The following is a 19,982-nucleotide window of genomic DNA, read 5'->3' as shown; positions in this document are numbered from 1 at the left end:
CAACAGATATTATCACATTACTATCCATTGAGTGGAAGTGCAGCATAACTGCTAACAAGCTTTTTTGGACTACCAGTGCACAAAGGACTTTTTTTTTTTTTTTTTTTTTTTAAGAAAGGAATTTCCCAGTGGACAAAGATTTAAAAAAATTTTAGTTTACTAGTGTCTTTTTTTACTTTCTTTCTTTTTAGGAGAGGAGGATTCTTTTAGATAGCCCTTGACAGAGAGGGCTACAACCAGCAGACTCATTTCAGTTTAAGACAGATCATTCATTGCCACGAAATTCCAAAGTTCAACTAGTTTAGAAACAATATATGAGGTTTACACTAGTTGATGATCTGGCTATAGATTCCAAAATATGTAGCACATATACTGAAGACTAAACGAGTGACCAATTTGTAGTCTAAGGAGAATGACCATGTAATTGTTTAAACACAGCACACTATAAAGCAATCCAAGGAGTTCCAAGACAGTCCAAATGGAGCATCACATCAATCGTATTTCTGGCATTTCATAAAGCAAATAGCACAACCACTGCTGGGGCAAAAGAGCAAATGCAAATTACAATTTAATGCTTCTGTCATGCTCTCATAACAAAATAAGTGAATTTTACAGCATGCAGTCTTTCTGTATGCACATAATGCAGACTCATACAAAGGCAGTTCAGGTAGCAGGTAACTTGTTTGTTGACACTGCTCTAAATAAAGTCAGCACAAATACAAGTGCAACCTTAACTCTAACACAGAGAGTGCTAGTTAATTAGAGGAGTAGCTGTAAAACAGTGCAGATTTCCTCTGGCAGACCTGCCAAGTAATCTTATTAATTCAGTCCTGCCAATTAACACAAATGAGACTGGATTGAGGATGCCAGTTGAAATCAGAGCTAGAGAGAGCACTGGTCATCTTGCCTAACCTCTCTTCTACATCCACCACAAAAAAAGGACCTGAGACAGAAACCATGAATAGAACGCTAAAAAAAAATAAAAAAAAAAATGCATGTTTCTGAATTTCAGAATGAGCGTATTACAATTTAATTCAGGCTCCAGACTGAACACAATCTTATCTAAATCAGTATATGCAACCCTAGCAGTTTTTCTATTCAGCAAATTAAAATAAAAAATAAAACTTTATAAAAGCTGGAGTTCTTTGTGTATATAAAAATATTTAGAAATCATAGAACCATCTTACCTTCAACATAGGTTGGAAATGAAGCCAAGCTTTTTCTGGACTGTAATTAAGACAAAAAGGATTTCAAACAAAACAAGGCATGTGCATATATGCAATTAAAAATTTCCCCGTGCCAAATAGAAAAAATAAATAAATCAGTTATTACCAAGGAAGATAATTGCTTATTAAGATTTATTATTCTATCCAGGAGTTTCAAATTCTAACCACCTAAGGTAAGTTTGGTGTGTTCCATCTGTGTGTTTATCTATCAGGCAACATGCTAAGCTCAGTTTTCAGTTACTTGCTGTTGTGTGGTAGTATATTAACTGTCTATCAGTCAGTGCTCTCCTTCTCTTGATCAACAGGTATGCAGGAAAACGTGGTATCTCAAAGACACTGAATTTCCCACACAAGTAAGTATATGTAGCAATATACAAAATTACCCCTTACTGTTATTACTCATGACTGAAACTATCAGCTGTTAGTGTTCATTACCTACATTTTGTTATTCATTAGGACTGTTCTTTAGATGTATCCTCATGTTAATACAGCCTATGAGAAACTTTCCAAATTTTTACAAGGCAGGTAGCAACCTATGTTCTACAGTGTAACGGAATTCTCTAACACTTCACCACCAGCTATGTTTATACGGTATCAACCACAAAAGCATCTGTTTGTGTCAAATTCATAAAAGATAAATGAATCAAAAAAGTTCTGCCTTGTATATGTCAATACTCGCTGTAAAGTAAGACCCTTCAATTGCATCTTTCCACAAAAGACACTCTGGCTAACACTTCAAACACCTGAAAGCTACAAATTCAGCAAGACTCACCATTTTGTTATATTCGGTAACATCCTCACACAGGAAAATATACAAAACAAAATCTAGTGTGTCAACATATAGATGGTAACAGGTGGTAATAGATGATATTGAAACAGATGCTGGTATCATACATGTCATAGGTAACAATTTTGGATAGCCCAAGGATTACAAAACTTTAATGAATCTACAACTGATTGGATCAGCAGAAACTCCTCCAATGACTGCTCAATACAATTGTATTAAAAGAAGATGTGTGTGATCAGAATAATGTATAGTATCTTTTTAGTATCTTAATAGTATCTGCTTTTATACAAACATTACACTTACAAATTTTCCTTTATGGCAAGCAACATAGATTTGGTATGTTAGTAGGAAAAAATAAAACAAACAGGCAAACTAGGAAGGTTAAGTGACAGGCTGAGTGACTAACCACAAGGAATTTTTTCCATTGCAATGAATGGCAAACAGATGTAACATAAGTAATATCTTTCAAGGAACGATGCTAGTCTTGCTATAAAATAAAACAACTAATGGAAGAAAAACAAAAGTTGCATGACAGACAGCAGAGCCTGTGCAGTCTTTAAGTACTTGTTTCTTATGAAAATGACCAAGCTGTACTGCAAAACCAGGAAGGCTCTCCATCAGAGATAGTACTAGCATAAATAAACTATCATCTCCTGCTGCCAAAGCATATCAGTTCCTGTGAGGGTACAGATACTCCTTTTCAGATCTGTGGCTCTTTCATCTCTTCAGATTAATGTTTTTTACCAGACCACCTACCTATACAGACTCAACAATGGTTTGCAGTTGCTGCTGGTGTGGACCTAAGAGGGATATTTAACTGCTGGACTCTGACAGGAGACAGAGGGCAAATCCAATGCATGCCTGCGACAGCTTATGCATATACATGCATTTTCCAAAGCACTTTTATGTAAAACAGAGTACCAAAAGTTTATAAATACAGATTTAGCAATCATTCAGCAATCTGACAGACTGATGCAACTTCTCAGCATAAAACACTGTAGACTGTCATCATATATGCTCTTGCTATAAAATCTTGCACACTATTTTTTTTTTTGTCCTTAACCCAGGTCAAAGGACATTCAGCTAAGACCACAAGAATACTAAAGAAACAGATAGAGTTGCTGATAGGAGGAAATCTACACCTTTTAATTTTAGATACCCATGAATAATGAAATATTGAGGTATTAATATTTGATTACTCTTGTTAATAATCTTGTTGCCTTTCAGCCTACTATTATAAAATTCGTATTCTAAAAAAGGTTTTATTACGACCTTAAAGTAATTTCCCCAATTTATGAAGTTTCTTTATGACTATTGTTCTTGCATGGAAGTACTAAAACAGGCATTTTCGCTCATTTGAGGGAAACAAAACAGCCTGATACATCCTACTGTGAATCCTGGTTTACCAAGATTAACTCTGAAGCTACACGTGAGCACATATAATAATGCCTAAAAGCTGTTAACAGTCAGAAGGTACACGAAGTGATAAAATCTGTAAGCTGAAGAAAGCCAGAGGCTTGAATAAGCTAACAATATTGCAGGCAAAAGTGCAATCCACTATTGAAGGCTTTAGCCCATGAGAAATTATGAGTTTCTTAAGCCTTTTGAATCCTTCCATTTTCTTCTAAATGCACATACCAGTTAGAAGAAATACATACATGATACAAGCTTTATTACACCCTTGATAATAAAAACAGAAAAAAAAAAGATTTATTAATTAGTGTTTCAATTTTAATCAGTACTTCCAGTCACAGTAGGTCAATTTCTTTCAGTATGGCAGATAGCTCAATGCATTGTTATCAGTAGCAACGTGGTCTTCTGTAGTCCTTTGTTTGCTACCGTGCCTACAGTTTCCACATTTTTTGAAATTCTTTTTTTTTTTTTAAAAAAAAAGGCAAATAAACAAAGTATTTGCACATCTTTCTGTTTACAAAGCCAGACAGTCTACTCTAATCTAAATACTTTTTATATTGAATTATTGTCTTCTTGCACTGTGAGAAGTTCTACTCACAACTCTCTTTTTGTGTTGGTAGAGCTAGATTACTGTAAAAAGCTTCAGGGTGAAATAATAAATAAATAAGTAAAAAGCTTTATTTTGAGGAGCACGGGGTCAGGAACTCCTACATTCAGACTGTAAATCGCTGACAAGTTATCACTAAATCATTCAGTTCTTCCAACAGCTCAGGTTGTACAATGCTAATGTAGTAAGCAGCATAAATTACTACCTAAGTAATTTTATTTAAGGAGGATTATTCATCTTGCTGACATGCATTACTTTCTTTGTTGGAGGACATTCTGCACAGAAAAAGGAAAAGGGCTTAATTTGCCTCTACTACAGAAGTGATGTTGGCTGTTCTTCTCCCAGCCTGCTAAGTAAATTTTGTGGCAGCCAAACACAGCGTCAGAAATGCCATGACAAACAGACTTAAGAATGTTCGAAATTCAGTCAGACAGCCTGAAAAGCATAAGGGAAAGGAGCAGCAAATCAGCTATGCAAGTTTGTTCCCATTTCGGTAAAAGAGAAGGGACTGCACAGGTATAAGGGGGCAAGGAAAATAAAAAGGCACGAGCATCATGAAAAAGACTGTGGCTTTTAAAAAGATTTCACTCTACCTCTTTATTAGTGGAGGGCTCTGCTGTACTGCAGACATCCTGGTGATGTTGCCTACTTGACGACTCAGCACCCCGAGGTGAAGAGGAATCTGGAGATGGAGACTAGACATGGCAAGGAAATAAAATTAAATAATAATCTGAGTGACCAATGTAGAAGTTCTTCTTTCATATTTTCCTCTAACTTGGTAGAGGAAATAAGAGATGAAAGTGAAAAAGAAGAAGAAAAAAAAACAACAAAGCAAAACAAGACAAACACTTTTTGAAATGTTGTAACCCTTGATTTTATCACACTGATCAGATGTAACTAAAAGCAGTATCTCGCTGGACTCAACCTGAATATCTAAATCTTTTTTAAAAATGTGTATGTATGAAATGAAACAAGTGGAAAACTTAAAAAAAAATGTACTCAGTGGCAAACAAGACTGAGCCAAAAAGTATGTCATAACACCACACTTTTATGGCATAAATGGAAGATTGTCTGTGGGCCAACTGCTTCCATTTATTGTCAGCACTCAACTAAGCCACGGTTACAGGACTTGCAGCTGCATGAGTACATGCCTGTGGCATGATTCTGAGGCAAATGATTCTGAGTTTGCTGAAAGCTGTAAGCAGCAGAGACCCACAGCCTAGAATTCTGGCATTCTAGGAAAGAAAAGGTAATGTCATTAAGAAGTAAGCTGTGATGGCAGATAGGTGAATTGACCATGAACGGAAAAGGGATTCTGTAAAGATTACTTATTCTTAACTGTCACAGTGGGAAGATGGAAGAAATGCCTGTGGTTTCCTCTACAAGCATATAGGCTTTCAGGTACGATTAACCTAAAGTGGTAAACTAATCTCATCTAAGCAGAGATGGGCTTCAGTGGTTGTTCGTGTATGTTACCCATCTATAAAAACACCTTTAATAAATTGTACAGAGTAGTATTAACACATTCAAGGACTTCTCAAGGTGTTCAAGAGCAATTCAGTACCAGTGTAACCAAGAACTATGATTCCTCAACCTAGATACGGAACAAACTGTGAAAAAATTTCACAGTTCATGCAGTTCATCTTAATATCATACACGCTCTCCAGATCAAATGTCCTCACTTTTCTTCTTTCACCCGTACACAATTTAGCGGAGAAGCTGTCTCTCATATCATTTCCTAGCAATTCAGTCAGTATCCTAACAAACATCATAGTATAAAAACCGATGGGAACAGCATACAAGAACAGCAGCATGGAATTTCTAGCTCTGTGTGATCAGCCAACAAGTATCTTGGTAAGCTGCTGTTGGAAAGGCTATTCTCATCACAGGCAGCTCTCGATGGATGCTGGTAACACTAAAAAGCCATAGCGAGGTACCCGAGGTCCCGAGCAGGGCAGACTGGAACGCAAGTATGACACAGGAACACTGAGCTGGAATTAATGAGGGTGACCAACTTGTAAGAGAGAATAAAGCTTCAACCCGGCACGCATTTTGAAGGCAGATTTTAAGAAGGTACTTGTAAAATATGTCCGGGACAAAAGGTGAACCCACTAAGGAAGCTTTAGCATTTAGTTATGCAAGCTGGCTTTTTAACCCAGCAGCACTGGAGTTCTACAGCCTCCTTTGACATAAGGAGTTTGGCCCCAGCTTTGCCAACACAGCAGTACATCACTGACAGCAAACCAGCCAAACGCTATTCTTCTGTTTTCATAAACAATTACGTGACCTATCAGTCATATCAGAAAAGAGCTCTGAGCTGGCAGCAGCTCCAGTCCAGAAGTTCCCTCTTGCTATGCCTCTGCTCTCGCTCAAGCATTGAGTTCTATGAAACAGAGTGCAAAAAATCAAAGTTTTGCAAGTTTATTTTCAGAGAGAAAACAAGAAAATATAATTCCCTCCTTATACTCCCCCTCTTTCTTCTTACCCCGATTCCTCTGAAAGAAATATATTGGATACTTAGCAAATGTTGGAAGTGCAGTCACCTCGTGAAGGCTCCCCCAGTTAGGAAGCAATAGCTTTTAGGTATGTCTCCAGGGAAAAACATCGGTCCTTGATCTCCCTACATTTTGATTCATAACCGGAGGGCAAAAATGAGACTGATGGTTACCGAACAGACCAGAGGTGGTTGTGAAAGGGTCCCTAGGCTGCTGCATGTACTTGCACTGTCGGACTGTCCGGTTTCTCCTCGTACTGCTGGCATTTCACAGACACTGTGGGAGAGGTACGGGCTCCCTGACTTGCTGTTTAACCACCTAAGAGTTACAGCACCATACTAACTCAACTGTGCAAGTGGCAACTTCTGTTTCCTTAGGGATGTACCCCCAAAGTGTTCCCATTCCCACTAGCTAGCTCGTATTTCTGCACTAGGATTAAATATAAAGGATGCGCACCACTATCAGCCTAATAATGGCATCAGTGTATTGCAGGACTGAACTTCAAACGGTAAACAAACAAAGTAGAGCACATAATCTTTTGGCATCAACTGTTTCCACACAAAATATTAGTTAAAATGCCAGAAAGCTTTCTTACTGACACGCTAAACTAGTAACTACAACCAATTGCCTCATTTTTAAACCAGTTGGTTGCTGACATTTAGGAACTTTGCACCATTTAAAACGTATTAACAGTTACTGCAGTTGCACTGCAAATATCTTCACTGGCCTATCTTCATCTATGAAACATCAGCATTAAGCAAACACCAAAATAACTACACAGCCTCCCTCCCATGTGCTGTTTCAAAGTTCACTCATTTTTCCTGAAAAAAAGAAAATCACAGACTCACAGACTCCCAGAATTTTCTAGGTCGGAAGAGACCTCAAGATCATCAAGTCCAACCTCTGACCTAACACTAACAGTCCCCACTAAACCATATCCCTAAGCTCTACATCTAAACGTCTTTTGAAGACCTCCAGGGATGGTGACTCCACCACTTCCCTGGGCAAATCCTCTGCCCTGACCAAAAATACTAACATCCAACACCAAACTGGCTACCAACTTTGCTACATAATAAGAAGTGAGAGCTCTCCCTGAGAAATTCTGTGCAAGAAAGTTCAGCCTTTGAAGAATAACACCAGGCTTTCTTCCACATCAAAATGTGCGTTCACTTACAGCGCACAAGGAAAGAATGCAGTCACAGTCTGTAAGTAGCCTTCATACCAGTATCAAGAAATACTTTGATAGACAACTTCCACGGCTTCTCAAAGCACGACAAACTGAAGATAAATGCTTAGTAACAGCTTAATTGTCTCCTAACAAAACAAATTCTAAAATCCTCAAGAAAATGCTCTCAGAACAAAGTAAACGCATGTGAAGCATGCTGTTGTTACATGGAGAGGCCCAGCAGCAGAACTGCAAGGTGTTCTCTGATGTGCAGTAATAAAAAAGTAGCAGTTGCTGTCATGAACTTCTACTTACATTTTTCTTACGATATTCAGCCTGGTACATCCAAAAGTTTTCCATGTCAATTTTGGTGTTGTTTGCCTCTGTCCAACACACAGCTCCCTCCACCTGAGACACCTTCCCTGCTCTTGTGCGTTGGAATTCAGTAACAGAACTGGTAACTGGAGAGGAAGGAGTATTGTGTTGCATCTAACCTATCCAGGTCAACCCACCTGCCTGCTGAATAAATTGTGAAGACAAGCATAACTGACCCTGAAACATCTTCAGATGCAACCACCTGCTTTTGCTTCATAAAAGCAATGCTGTTTTACCTGCTTATGGCAGCAGAGTATCTGAAAACAGCATAACTTTGGGTCACATACAAAGCTGGGACAGAAGGATGAAATCAACAAATACTTCAGCAAAGCAAGATGGCCTCAAACAAAAGACCATTACTTACACAACAGTCATGTCCACGTAAAGGTGTCTTGGCAGAGGAATGGGAAATGTACTCGTCCTCTACATTAGCTCATAGGAGACAACTAGATAAAGCTAGGGTTTTTAATTTAATTGACCTCAGTGATAAAAAGTCTTCTCAGAGGTACTCTCATATACTAGGCAGATATCAAAATGTCTATGACGTTTTCAGGTCCAGCATGTAACTATAGCTAGACCCATAATTTCAAAAGCAGCTGTAGCCTAGCTGCTGAAGTTGTCTACCCACTGTGGTTTACCAAAATAGTTCTTGCTATTGATATAGAAGCTACTTTCAGACTGTGACTATGTTCCTTTTACACTGTATATAGCCTTATCATGCATTACGCATTATCTATTGTTATGAGCTACTGTTAAAGCTGTTTTTCTTTCCTTCAGGAGAAGAGGAAACAAAATGCACCTGAATCCCACAGCCAAGATCTTTAATAAGCAATCCACCACAGCTGTCCTATTTCAGGACCTGATCACAAGTCTATCACGTGGAAGGCATCACTGCAAAATATCTACTGTGATAAACTGAGACCATCGACAAATGTTCATAGCTTTTAGATGACATCAAGTACCTGTAAAGAACAGAGCTGAAAGCCAAATTTCCTTACAATATAACTAATCATCACTACTGTCCTACTTTGTATCAATTTGCAGTAATTCTAGTGTTAAAATAAAGGTTTTGGAAACAAACAAACAAACAAACAAAACAAAAAAAAACTAAACTATTATACACATACTTGCATACTGTGACACAATCTGTGGAATTTATTTTATACCCGTGGCATGAGGATGAAACTGCAGTTTGTCCTGTAGTTAAACCTATGGCCCGACTGCAGCCCCGTGTGTAGTCAGCTCACTCACCCATCAGTTTCTTTGTGTGGCCCAGGACCCCCCTCAACACAGCTAATTTATGCACAGATGATAACGACAGGTTGACTTGAGACAAGGTAACTGACTGAGCTGCTCAGCTCAGAACACAGCAGCACTTGGGTAGCTGCTGTAGCACCTCTCCTTACAGGAATGGCAGGCATTCCCCCGGTAACTCCTGCTGTGCACGTGCCACCTGCTGAGAACATCAGCATTTTGGGGTGCAGTGGTTTGAGGAGTCCCCCAGTTCAGCTGAGGGTGCCCTGCAACATGAGTGCCTCCCACCACTTCCCACTGCCTGGACAGTGACTGGACAAGCCCACCCGAGAGATCCGAATGTCCATCATAGTCCTACAAAGCTCTGAATAAACTCGCTTTCTAAAATGCTGTCCATGAGCATCTGCACAGCAACACCGTGTTGTATGTAATTCTGCAGTAAGATTCACAGAAGTTACAGAAATGGAGATTTTAACCTAAGCCATAACTGTGTACCTATGCCAAAGCCTTTAAGATCCCTATCCACTACTGCTTATGTTACTGAATCCCAGATGCAAAATAAAAATATGTGTACAAATAAGAAGGGGTTTAGATTTGACACAGAAAATTCCGAGTGAGCTAGTAATAAAAGTAACTGAGCCTGCTAAGGGAAGCTGGGCCTTTGCTTTGTCCCTTTCAGAGAAGCCCACAGACACAGGGGTCAGTAGCAGTAAGCATGCAGTACCACAGCCACACTTTGTGAGCTGTAACTTCTCTCTGAATAAAGTCTCAGGCCGTACGGACTCTGGCTGTCCATCAGATCACGCAGATGTTAAGAGGGTGGGGTCTGTCCTGCCCAACGCACGCGGGATGGAAGGCTGCCAGCACAGCGGGTCTCCTGGAGGATGGTTCAATGCTGGCTGCTTCTTTCTCAGTGATGGACTTCCCCAGCTGTACTTTCACTTGAACTTGCAGTTTGCGTGCAGCTTCACGGGTCAGTCCAAAAAAAATAGCGCAGATCCCTCCTGTGTTTTCAAAAGACTGCAATACCGTAGCAAGTGCTGTTCCAGTTTCCAACAGCACAGGAAAAAATCACTTGGAATTGCCTTCACCTTTCAATAATTCAGAAAACGTAACAACAACGAAACAAAAATCACCCCCACCACCAGAAAGAAACTAAGCAAGGAGTTATGAATGCAATGCTCACTGTAATTTTAAAGCCAGTAAGTCATCGGGTGAGTGCCTGTTATCCAGCACACTAATTGATAAACATACGCTTTCTTCTGTGTGATTGATGAATCACGATAAAACTTTCTGCCCTGGGGATTAAAATGCTTTTTGTTTTTTAACTGGGCTTACTCTTTAATTTTAAGACTGTGGTCTTGACAGAAAGATGACCTCTGTCTATTCTTTCTGCTCAGAAAACAGTTTTAAAGGGTCCGTTCAGAGAAAACACACGGTATCTTATTAATACAAACTCATCTTTATTTCATTTATTTTCTCCCCCTCCCATTTTCCTCTCCCCCAGTTCATCTATTAGTGAAACCTGCTTAATTATTTAAAGCAGACTTCTTTATTCCTTTGTTAATAATACATTAATCCTGCTCCGGAAAAAGTGAAGCAAATTCATCTCCATGAAGACACTCCATTTTTGGAGTGTCGTCACAACGGAGAAAACCCTACAACTGAGAAGCCAAGGGTTGAAATTAAATATAGATAACCAAAAAGAACAGAGAAGCAAAACAACACGGCTCGTTTCTGTTCGACCTGAAAGGCTTGTCTTCAGCTGTGAATTTCCGCTTCACAAATCCAAACCACCCATGTATGTACTTCAAATTTGTGTTAGGTTTTATTTTATGTTCCGCCACCTCAAGTGTCTGCAGAGGAACAGAGACTGTGGCCGCCGATGAGAGAAATTTACTAAACCGAAGTCTTGGAACACAGCAACAAAACATGCCTTGCAGGTCAACAAAATGTGAGATCTAGCTTTGAGATCTGTAATTCCATTAATAACTGAATGGACCTCAATACAAAGTCAAGGTATTTAGTTCTGGCAGCAGGGAATTTTTCCCTCGAAACCACTGTTTTCTCCTGATTATGGCAGAAGTGAAGTAGGCAGCCTGCTTCTCTTCTCTGGTCTTGAGGGGACAGAATTGCTCCTTAAATACTTGCCAAAAAATGATCTAATTGTGTTTGTGCCTTTTGCTGCTTTTCTCAGCAGGTTCCCTGTATTTCCACAACTGAAATAGCCACTATTCTCAAAGCTCTATGACATTTTAAAGATGCTTTTTAGACTTTTTGTACGATTTATATACCAGAATATTCCACCGTATTCTGAGATACCGACTACGTGGAACTATCCCCTTATCCTCTCTGTACCCATGCACTGCAGGTATCTTCTATTTAGACCTGTAAACACCACTGTTCCTGTGCTTGGCTAGGCACACTCACAACATACTTCTGATGCACAATCTGACTGAAAAAAAGTAATAGGCATGAACTATATAAACAGAGTATGGGCCTTCCCATCCAGGGAGATAACCACAGGCATTCAGAAGACCAGTATTGTCTGAAGGATATCCCTGTCCACCACTCCCAGAAACGTGCATACCACAAGCTTCACGGCTGTCTCAAGCTATGAACATGATTTAGTAGGATGTGAATAGACCATCTCCAGTTTCACACTCAGAAAACAAAACCTAACTGCAGCTCCACAGTCTTTTTCCATCACGGGTCAGTTTCCCGATGTCACATTTCACAGTTGTGCAGCTCTAACTGCTGAAAGAAGATAAACACGTGAAGCTAAATCCAAGTGATTTTCTGCTTTGGTTTAAAAAAAAATATTCAGAAAAACAGATTTTAGAAATATATATCAATTGCTCTTATCTCACGTAGGTGTCAAACTACAAAAAATCGTACTGCATTTACTACAAAGACATTGAGATAATTTTTCAGCATTTATCAAATACACAACAGTTTTATAACTTCTCACAAATGGTCCAGAACATTTCTTACCCCCGTGAAAGCATCACTAACGAAGGTGTACAAGGCCCATGACAGCAAATACTCTCCACTGTTAACTATTAAGCAGATACTTGGGTATACTGTTCACTTATTCACAGAAGTCTGCGGCCTACATCATGATACTGCTATTGTTTATTACAATAGAACTGTCCATGTCTGTGAGTAAGCTTTCTTTCGTTGTGTACTTTTCAAAACATCTCTTCTGGGGAGAAATAAATAGGAGTGGCTGAAATTCCTGTAAACTAAACCTCGAATAAACCTGGGAACAGGCCTTCCTAAAAACAAGCAGACTTCTGCTGGAGTGATCTGTATCTTTCTGTCGTGCTCGTTGCGTAAGTCTTTCCTAAGTCCCAAACTACACCCAGCGGTAGGCTAGCCAAACACTTCTTGGTTGCTAGCTTCTCAAAATTGTCTCTGGATACTTCACACTCATCCTCTTCCAAATGTTCCACCGTGAACGTATCATCTAAATGCTCAGCGCTGAGGAGTGACAGTCACTTTCTTATGAAAAAGAGAAAAGAGGTTGTCATATTTAATGACTCTCAACTGCAAATCATCCTTCTGGCTCCTCGGATTCATCACTCCCTTTTGCAGAGCAGCTAGCTAAATGAAAAGTGACTGCTACTTAGACCTAGAGAGGCCTTACCAGTTTCAGTATCTTATAATTAATTACACAGAATGATTACAAATATTTCCAGACAAGTATTATTTTTAAAATCAAAATGGTTTTGATTAAAAAAAAAAAAAGTGGGTACAATTTCCAAATTAGACCTGCAAAAATACTGAAGGTAGTAAAAGACCCAATTTACATCAGGCAACAATACTTCTAGGGAAAGAAAAGGCTGTTTGCCTGAAGGTAAAACACTGTCCATGTAGTTCCTTCTTATTTCAAGACCAATACCACTAATTAGATTGAATTAATTCTCTGGCATAGACTGGTTACACTGAAAGGCCTGTGTCTGAGATCCTTTTTCTTTCTGAAGGGAGAAAGAAGGAAAATCTACATTCAGATAAACAGGCTCTAACTATATTTTCAGTGTAACTGATCACTCTTGGCCACTTAGACAGCAAAATCGAATTTTGCCCAATTTACTGCTAAGCAATTGTAGCAATGCTCTGTTTAAGAAAGCAGACTGTTCCAAACAGTATGTCGTGAAATCAGATTGAAAGCGTACAGTAAGACACAGATGTAGTCTTCAGTGAAAAACAAAAACCCTACACAATCCCAAATCTTGTATTATGTTCTTCTTCTGCAATATGTACTCCCTTCAATCCGCGCCAGGTCTGCTAAACTACCACTCAACTAACTTTCCCTTTCCAAGAACAGAGACCGTCTATACATCTACAATCACCACTTCGCCTTCCACTGCGCTATACTTACTGTCATTACACATCACTGCTTTGATTGCAGCCAGCACTGAAAATCTCAGTCAGGCTCTTGTCTGCCCGGCAATGAAAAATGCTGAATGAATAATTACCTTTTGCAACAAAACCAAAGCCCCAGTACACTTCACTGTGGGTATTGCTATTGATACAGACTGATGGAAACATCTGTTTTGATTACTGTACGAACACAGCAGGGCGAGCCCTACCAGCACACTCAGAAAGTCGAATCCTGCAAGGTGCAGCACACTGTTTTGGAAAGCAGCTGGAACACCTGCAGAAAGACTCGGTGCTCCACGGATCCCCAGCCTAATGCTGGCAAGGCCATTGCTGGTACTGGGTGTTATGACCAGCAAATAAGGAAGCAACAGCAAGTTCTTTGGTCCTCCCAGAAAAAGACAGTACTTAGATGCAAAGACAATATGGTGACCAAAATGTACAGCAAAAGAGTAATGTCACCCATATTCGCACAGAAGGAGAGATTTAATGAAAGCTTCTGGAAATTTCTGAATTAGTTACGCTAAAGGTAATTGTTTTCTTTTACGGCATAATCTGGAAATGTTGTTTTAGGCCTCCACAACACTGCTAATCCACTCTGTAACAGATTTATTTTTTAATAATATTAAGAGGAATAGTTTTTGCAGTATTTTTTTAAATTAGAAGTTTCAATGAAACTATAACGAAACAAAAAACAAACCTAAACACACTCATCTCTATGTGTTTCTGTTTTCAGGCAAAAATAAAATCTGAAAGCTAGTTCCCACAGCTAACTTGCATGTTTGTCAACAACTCAAACCCGATACTCCAAAAATCTCTTTCTACTTGCAGAATATTAGCCTTCATAGCTTTGAAGACAGATGAGAAATGCAGAAGCATGTCACAGATCTGCCTTGCATGTGATCTTTTTTCAGTGTCTCAATTCCCTTTGAAAAGGTTGAGGTGTTTTGGATAGTTCTGATGCATTCCTTAAGATTTCAGTAATTCAGTGTAAAAGGCCCCAGACCCCACAGTTCTATCATTTTATTTTTTTTAAAAAAAAAGGTCACCACAAAAAACATTCCACATCAATAAAAAGGATGGAGCAGATGTTTGTAGTGCAGTTACCCTTGAAGTAATGGCATGATTCCGTATTAGAGAGAATACTTCTAGTATACCAGCCATTTTCACATCAGGCATAAATTTAACTTAGTTGTTTATGAGTTTGTTTTATTAGAAATTCAGAAAACCTGTAAAACTTCAAGGAAAGATTATCATATAGACAGCTGGAACCACAAACTGTGAACTGATTCTGATCCAAGTTAAGCCTCATGCCAAAAGTACAGAATTTGAGAAATGCTAATGCTGTAAACCTGAACAAGGGTTTTTGATACTTACACTGCTGGAGATCAAACATGTTTTACAATGATAATATACTGAATTTCATAGCACATCTCTAGACCCCGGAGGTGGACAAAGCCCACACAGGTTTTCTGGAATCTGACTCTGGATATGTGACACCACTATTAATAATATTAACAGATTTCTGATGGAACCGCTGGTATTGCTATGTGACAAAAACTGAGATTTAGAAACCTAGAATTAACAGAAACACATAAAGCTATATAATAGAGGACAAAGTGTTCTGCTCAGTAGCTACTCTAAGTATCCCATGGGATTTGTTTCAGAAAAAACAAAAGTGAAGAATTTTGAGTGTCAAACTCTTGTATAGGTTAACAGTCAGTGCTTCAAAGGAAGATTTTGGTCCACTGGTGATGTACATGTTTACCCCTTACATGCCCTCTAGAGTACAAATTTAAAATAGGCAAAGCACTACATAATTTAAGAAGAATGAGTCACAGAAGAAGAACAAAATCCACCCTCTCTCACTGCAATGTATGTCACAGTTAAAGGAACAGGACGTACATAACGGAGAGCTGGAAGCTTTGTATACTCACATCTCCATCTAGTGGCCTCTGGTCGTCAGAGTCCCTGGTTGGGCTGATGTCCTGCCGCATCACCCAGATCGGCTCCTTAGGTTCATCAGGGGTATAAGGAGAACGGATGGTCCTTGTCTTCACTTCCTCGATAGCCTCTTTAATATCCTTGATGGCCAGTGAAATTGCATCTCTCTTTTCCTTGCTGTACCTCTGCACAGTTTCTCCTGAGCCGGACGTAACGCGAGAGCCAGGCGGAAGCTGGCCATTGCTTTCATGCCCCCCACCGGCAAGAGTATGAGCCTGCTCCAAACTCTGCTCAGCTTCTGGCATGTCTTCAGCTGCCTTGTCCAGGCTCTGGGAGCTCATGCTCTGCTTCACCTCCGCCACAATCTGATCAATGTCCTCCTCTTGTTCATAACTATCCATTCTTGGGTAGGGCGCAAACTCTGCCTCCTTTTCTGGGCTGTCAGACTCTCCATCAGACCGCTCATCGTAGTGGTGAAGGCGGGCACCGAGTGCCTCCTTGCGGTAATTGTCAGCTTCCTCCCTCTCCCGCTCATACAGCTGGATCCCCTCCCTAGCATCCAGGTCTGGTGTATCTCCTATCTCCTCATACACATGCTCCTGCAGTCCATAGTCAGCGTAAGGCTCGGCATACTGCTCATCCTCACCTCGGTGGAAGAGGCGATGTGTGTAGACGTAACCTGAGTAGGCTGCGTTCATGGCTTCCTCGTGTTCGATGGAATGGAAATGAAGGTGGTTGGGCAGCGTTCGGTTATGAACGGCCTCGCCATGCTCAGCCTCTGCATTCTCCGTGTACTCCTCAGACTCAGGCCTGTACTGCACTGCGTAGGCGCTCTCATCCTCATTTTCCTGAACTCTCTCTGTGTCGTAGCTGTCCTCCACCGTGGCTATGACATCCCCTTCTGCAGTATCTGTGTGATTGTGGAAGCCACTCTCAGTGCTGGCTGACCGAGCTAACATCCCTTCCTCCTCCTGCCCAGACAGGCCCCCTTGGCTGCTGTTTGTACGCCTTGGGTAGTGACTTGCATACCGCTGCTCCTCTTCCACCTCCGCATGCTCCAGGTCAGCCTCAACCGACTCGTTCACTGATCCATTTGCTGGCTCTTCGCTTACCTCCCCATCAGGTGGTCCAACCAAATGGTTCATGGCAAGTTCTGGTGGGTAAGCCACTTACTCTGTTGACATTTTGTCAATCACACCTGGGAAGAAAAAAACAAAAACACCTCTGAAGTTACTCTTAGAAAAAGTGGAATCAATGAACAGAAGCAACAAAAGGTACCCTTCCTTCCCCAGCTGACAACCTTTTGACTTCATCAGCCCTGAAGTCAGAGGACAGCCAGGACAGCAGCATGACCTGTGCAAATGACCTCCAACAGCACCAACCATGAATCCCTTGCGGATGGCACTTCCCACTTTTATTTATCGAAAAAAACATTTCCAAGCAGCTCCTTGGATGTACTCCTACGGACAGCTGCAGCACTTAGGTGATGTTTGCGGGTATGCATTAGAAAAATTAACTTTGCCATAGGCTCAAACATTATAGAGGTATAACAGAAATATTCCACCACCCTCCCTACACCTCACTACCTCAGCACAAAGGAAGGATGTAGTAATGTAAAATGACAGACGGTTCCAACACTGCAGTCTGCAATCGCTGAGATACACGGTCCTGTGCATACTGCACTCCTTCAGTACGGCAGCTTCAGCTGAGGCAGTCACCCTCTGCACTTTTAAAATCAGCAGAGATAAATAGGGATTCCCAGGGTGCATCAGAAGTAAGCTGTTTCTTCTCCTTAGGGAAGCATACGACAGCTAGATCCAGCAAAGACAGTTTGCCTTTTCCCCCTAAAGAAGGTATGCAAGTAAGAAAATTTCCATGACAAGCTAAGGTCCTTTCCAGCTAAGATTTGCAAGAAATCTGGAAAGAACGGACAGGTGTGTGCCAAAACCAACCAACCAAACACTCCCCTCCCTCCCGCATGTGACAAGAAACATAATATTTTAGGCAACAAGAAAAGCAGCACTGCAAAGCTTTCAATTTTAATCCCACAAAGGGAAGAGTAAAGATGTTAATGCATAACAGCCCTTTGAAAAGTCCATCCCAAACAAGATTCCCTGAAGTCAGTTAGAAACTCTTCAACAACTTGCACGGAAACAGAATTAGGCTGAAACGGAGGATTGCTTAAAATTCTGCATTAAATTTGTCACACTCAAAGCAGCCCCTGGCCTGCATCTAAGTGTCATTCACAGCGGAAAGGCGGCACTAGATGGAAGAAACGAAGCCACAAATAAACACAGGATGACGACCAACTTTCTGAAATCTTTACCACATGTACCCTGGCACATCTTTAACCAAACGATGTTAAGTTAAAAAAGATGGTAAGACTCAACTGCATGAAAACTGCCTACAACTGAAGTCAAATAATTTCATTTAAATTTAACTTTTTAACTTTACAAATAATAAATTATCATTTACAAATGTGTTTTTTTTTCAACAGAGTTTACATATAGAACTGGGCATCTGAATAAACACCCCTAACTCACCTAAGCCCCAATAACCTTCAAAGAAAAGTAAGCATCTAAGTCAGGTACATCCATTTGACTATTTAACAGCCAGTCTTTAAAACAGTAATTTGAAGAACCATGTATTAAGGCAGGGAATTAGAATAACTATATCCCTTTTCACATGTGGCAACTGAAGACTACTAAAAAACTTATATATATATATATATATTTACTCTTAGTAGCATTTTCCTCATGCAGACACAAGGTCTTCCTGGTTTTTCTCACCAGGCCTTCCAAGAGCACTTTATCTCCAGCAAGGAAACAAAAATCAATATCCTAAATAAAATGCCATAGACAGAAGAGAATATAAGCAAAAAAAGGTCATCTGACCTTGGAAATAGAGACGCAGCACCCATCTGAAATACATCATACTCTCACATTAATTACCCAGAACAGCAGCTGTGCTCCAGTAATCACACATACATGGGAAAGTGCTCTCTAAGCACTCCTAGCACTGCACTCAGGACTTGATGGATGAGCCTGTCTTTAAAACAGAGAAATCAGAGGCTGATTACTCGAACAGCCAGCTGTTTGCTGAAGGTTAAGCTAGCTTCTGCCTGTAAAAAAGAAGAAAAACAAAACAAAAACAACCTCTCCACATATGTTTCAAGCAACAGTAAGAAACAGCTCAAGTCTGAGGATTTTTCTCCACTACTTTATGCTGAAAATGAAGTTCTTAAAATACTACTCAAGGGCATACTATCGACAGGGAGCAAGACCACAATACTATTGCTCAGGAAAGCATGCAGTAAGAAAAGGTGAAAATGTGAGAGCTCCCAGCTTGGTTTATTATCCGTTCCCCACGTCCAGATGTATAATCACTTGGTTTACGGGGGTGTCTGCTGCACAGCGGGGCCAGACCCTGCCCTGCCACCACCGGGCATGCAGCCCGGGCTCAGCTCCTGGCCACTGTCACTGTGGGGGACCTTCATGCCCACGCGTTTTAATTGGTCTTTTCAGGTGTGAGAGCCCTAAACATTTCCTCTCATTTCGCACCACTTTCAAAAGAGAAAAGTTAGTGTGCCAGCTGAGCTTCTAAGCAAAAATAGTTTTGTCTCAGGTACTCTTTGGGTGTGTTTAGCCACAACTCCAAGCCGCACTCGAGGCAGAGAAACCTCAGGCTGAATTTGCAAGGGCCACAGGCTCCGACTACACATTGTCTTGGCACGCCCTCCAAGGGATTTCACAAAGCGCCTGAGATTTGCCAGACTCAGCAATGTGCCAGTGTACCTGTATGGTACAGGTACCTAGAAAAGACGTGGATAAAAGCTACCTCTAAAAAATCCAGTATGTTCTTTTAGGAAACGTTGTCTTTTCAGTTTCTAAGGGACGCTTTGGTATGAAATGGCTGAGGACTGAATGGCACAAGCAATGCCTCTTTAGAGAGAACTCCCCACCTCTCCCGTAACAGATGACTCTCTCTTTTCTGAACTGAAACCTGCCTGGGAAACCTGACTGCTTTCCCTGCCGCATGCTAAGCAAGCACACCCAAAACATCTCCAAACAGAAGTTGTGAAATGTGTGTTTCCTGCCAGTCAGTGAAAGCAGCACCTGGAAAGTGTCATTAACACCACATCACAGGCACACGAATACACACACAGTCTCATACTGACAAGGATGGACAGCTGTAGTACCCCACAACACTCACCATACTGTAACTGTAAAGCAGGAACACCACACATGCTAACCTACCCAGCACACAAAATTTTCTACGAGCCCTCACGGAATCCTTGCAGTAACGCTGCAATATTCTAAACGAGTTAATCACG

General features: G+C 40.5%; 1 protein-coding gene across 3 annotated transcripts in view; it reads right to left on the bottom strand.

Moving 5' to 3' along the window:
- Positions 1 to 16,874, bottom strand: part of APBA1 (amyloid beta precursor protein binding family A member 1) — a 37,715-nt gene extending 20,841 nt beyond the window's left edge. The window contains exons 1-3 of one of the 3 annotated variants that reach the window (XM_035309584.1): positions 15,643 to 16,874; positions 4,627 to 4,728; positions 1,188 to 1,227 (exon numbers count right to left, since the gene is read on the bottom strand). In XM_035309584.1, the coding sequence (XP_035165475.1) occupies positions 1,188 to 1,227; positions 4,627 to 4,728; positions 15,643 to 16,794 (1,294 nt within the window). In that variant the 5' untranslated portion in view covers positions 16,795 to 16,874. The remainder of the gene's footprint in view (positions 1 to 1,187; positions 1,228 to 4,626; positions 4,729 to 15,642) is intronic. The other 2 variants (XM_035309583.1, XM_035309585.1) reach the window with 2 other exon arrangements.
- Between the last annotated feature and the right edge of the window lie 3,108 nt (positions 16,875 to 19,982).

This window comes from Oxyura jamaicensis, chromosome Z, assembly GCF_011077185.1.
Source record: "Oxyura jamaicensis isolate SHBP4307 breed ruddy duck chromosome Z, BPBGC_Ojam_1.0, whole genome shotgun sequence".
NCBI classification, from domain to species: domain Eukaryota; kingdom Metazoa; phylum Chordata; class Aves; order Anseriformes; family Anatidae; genus Oxyura; species Oxyura jamaicensis.
Note: the sequence above shows the minus strand (reverse complement) of the source record. Positions and strands in the feature narration are given on the sequence as shown.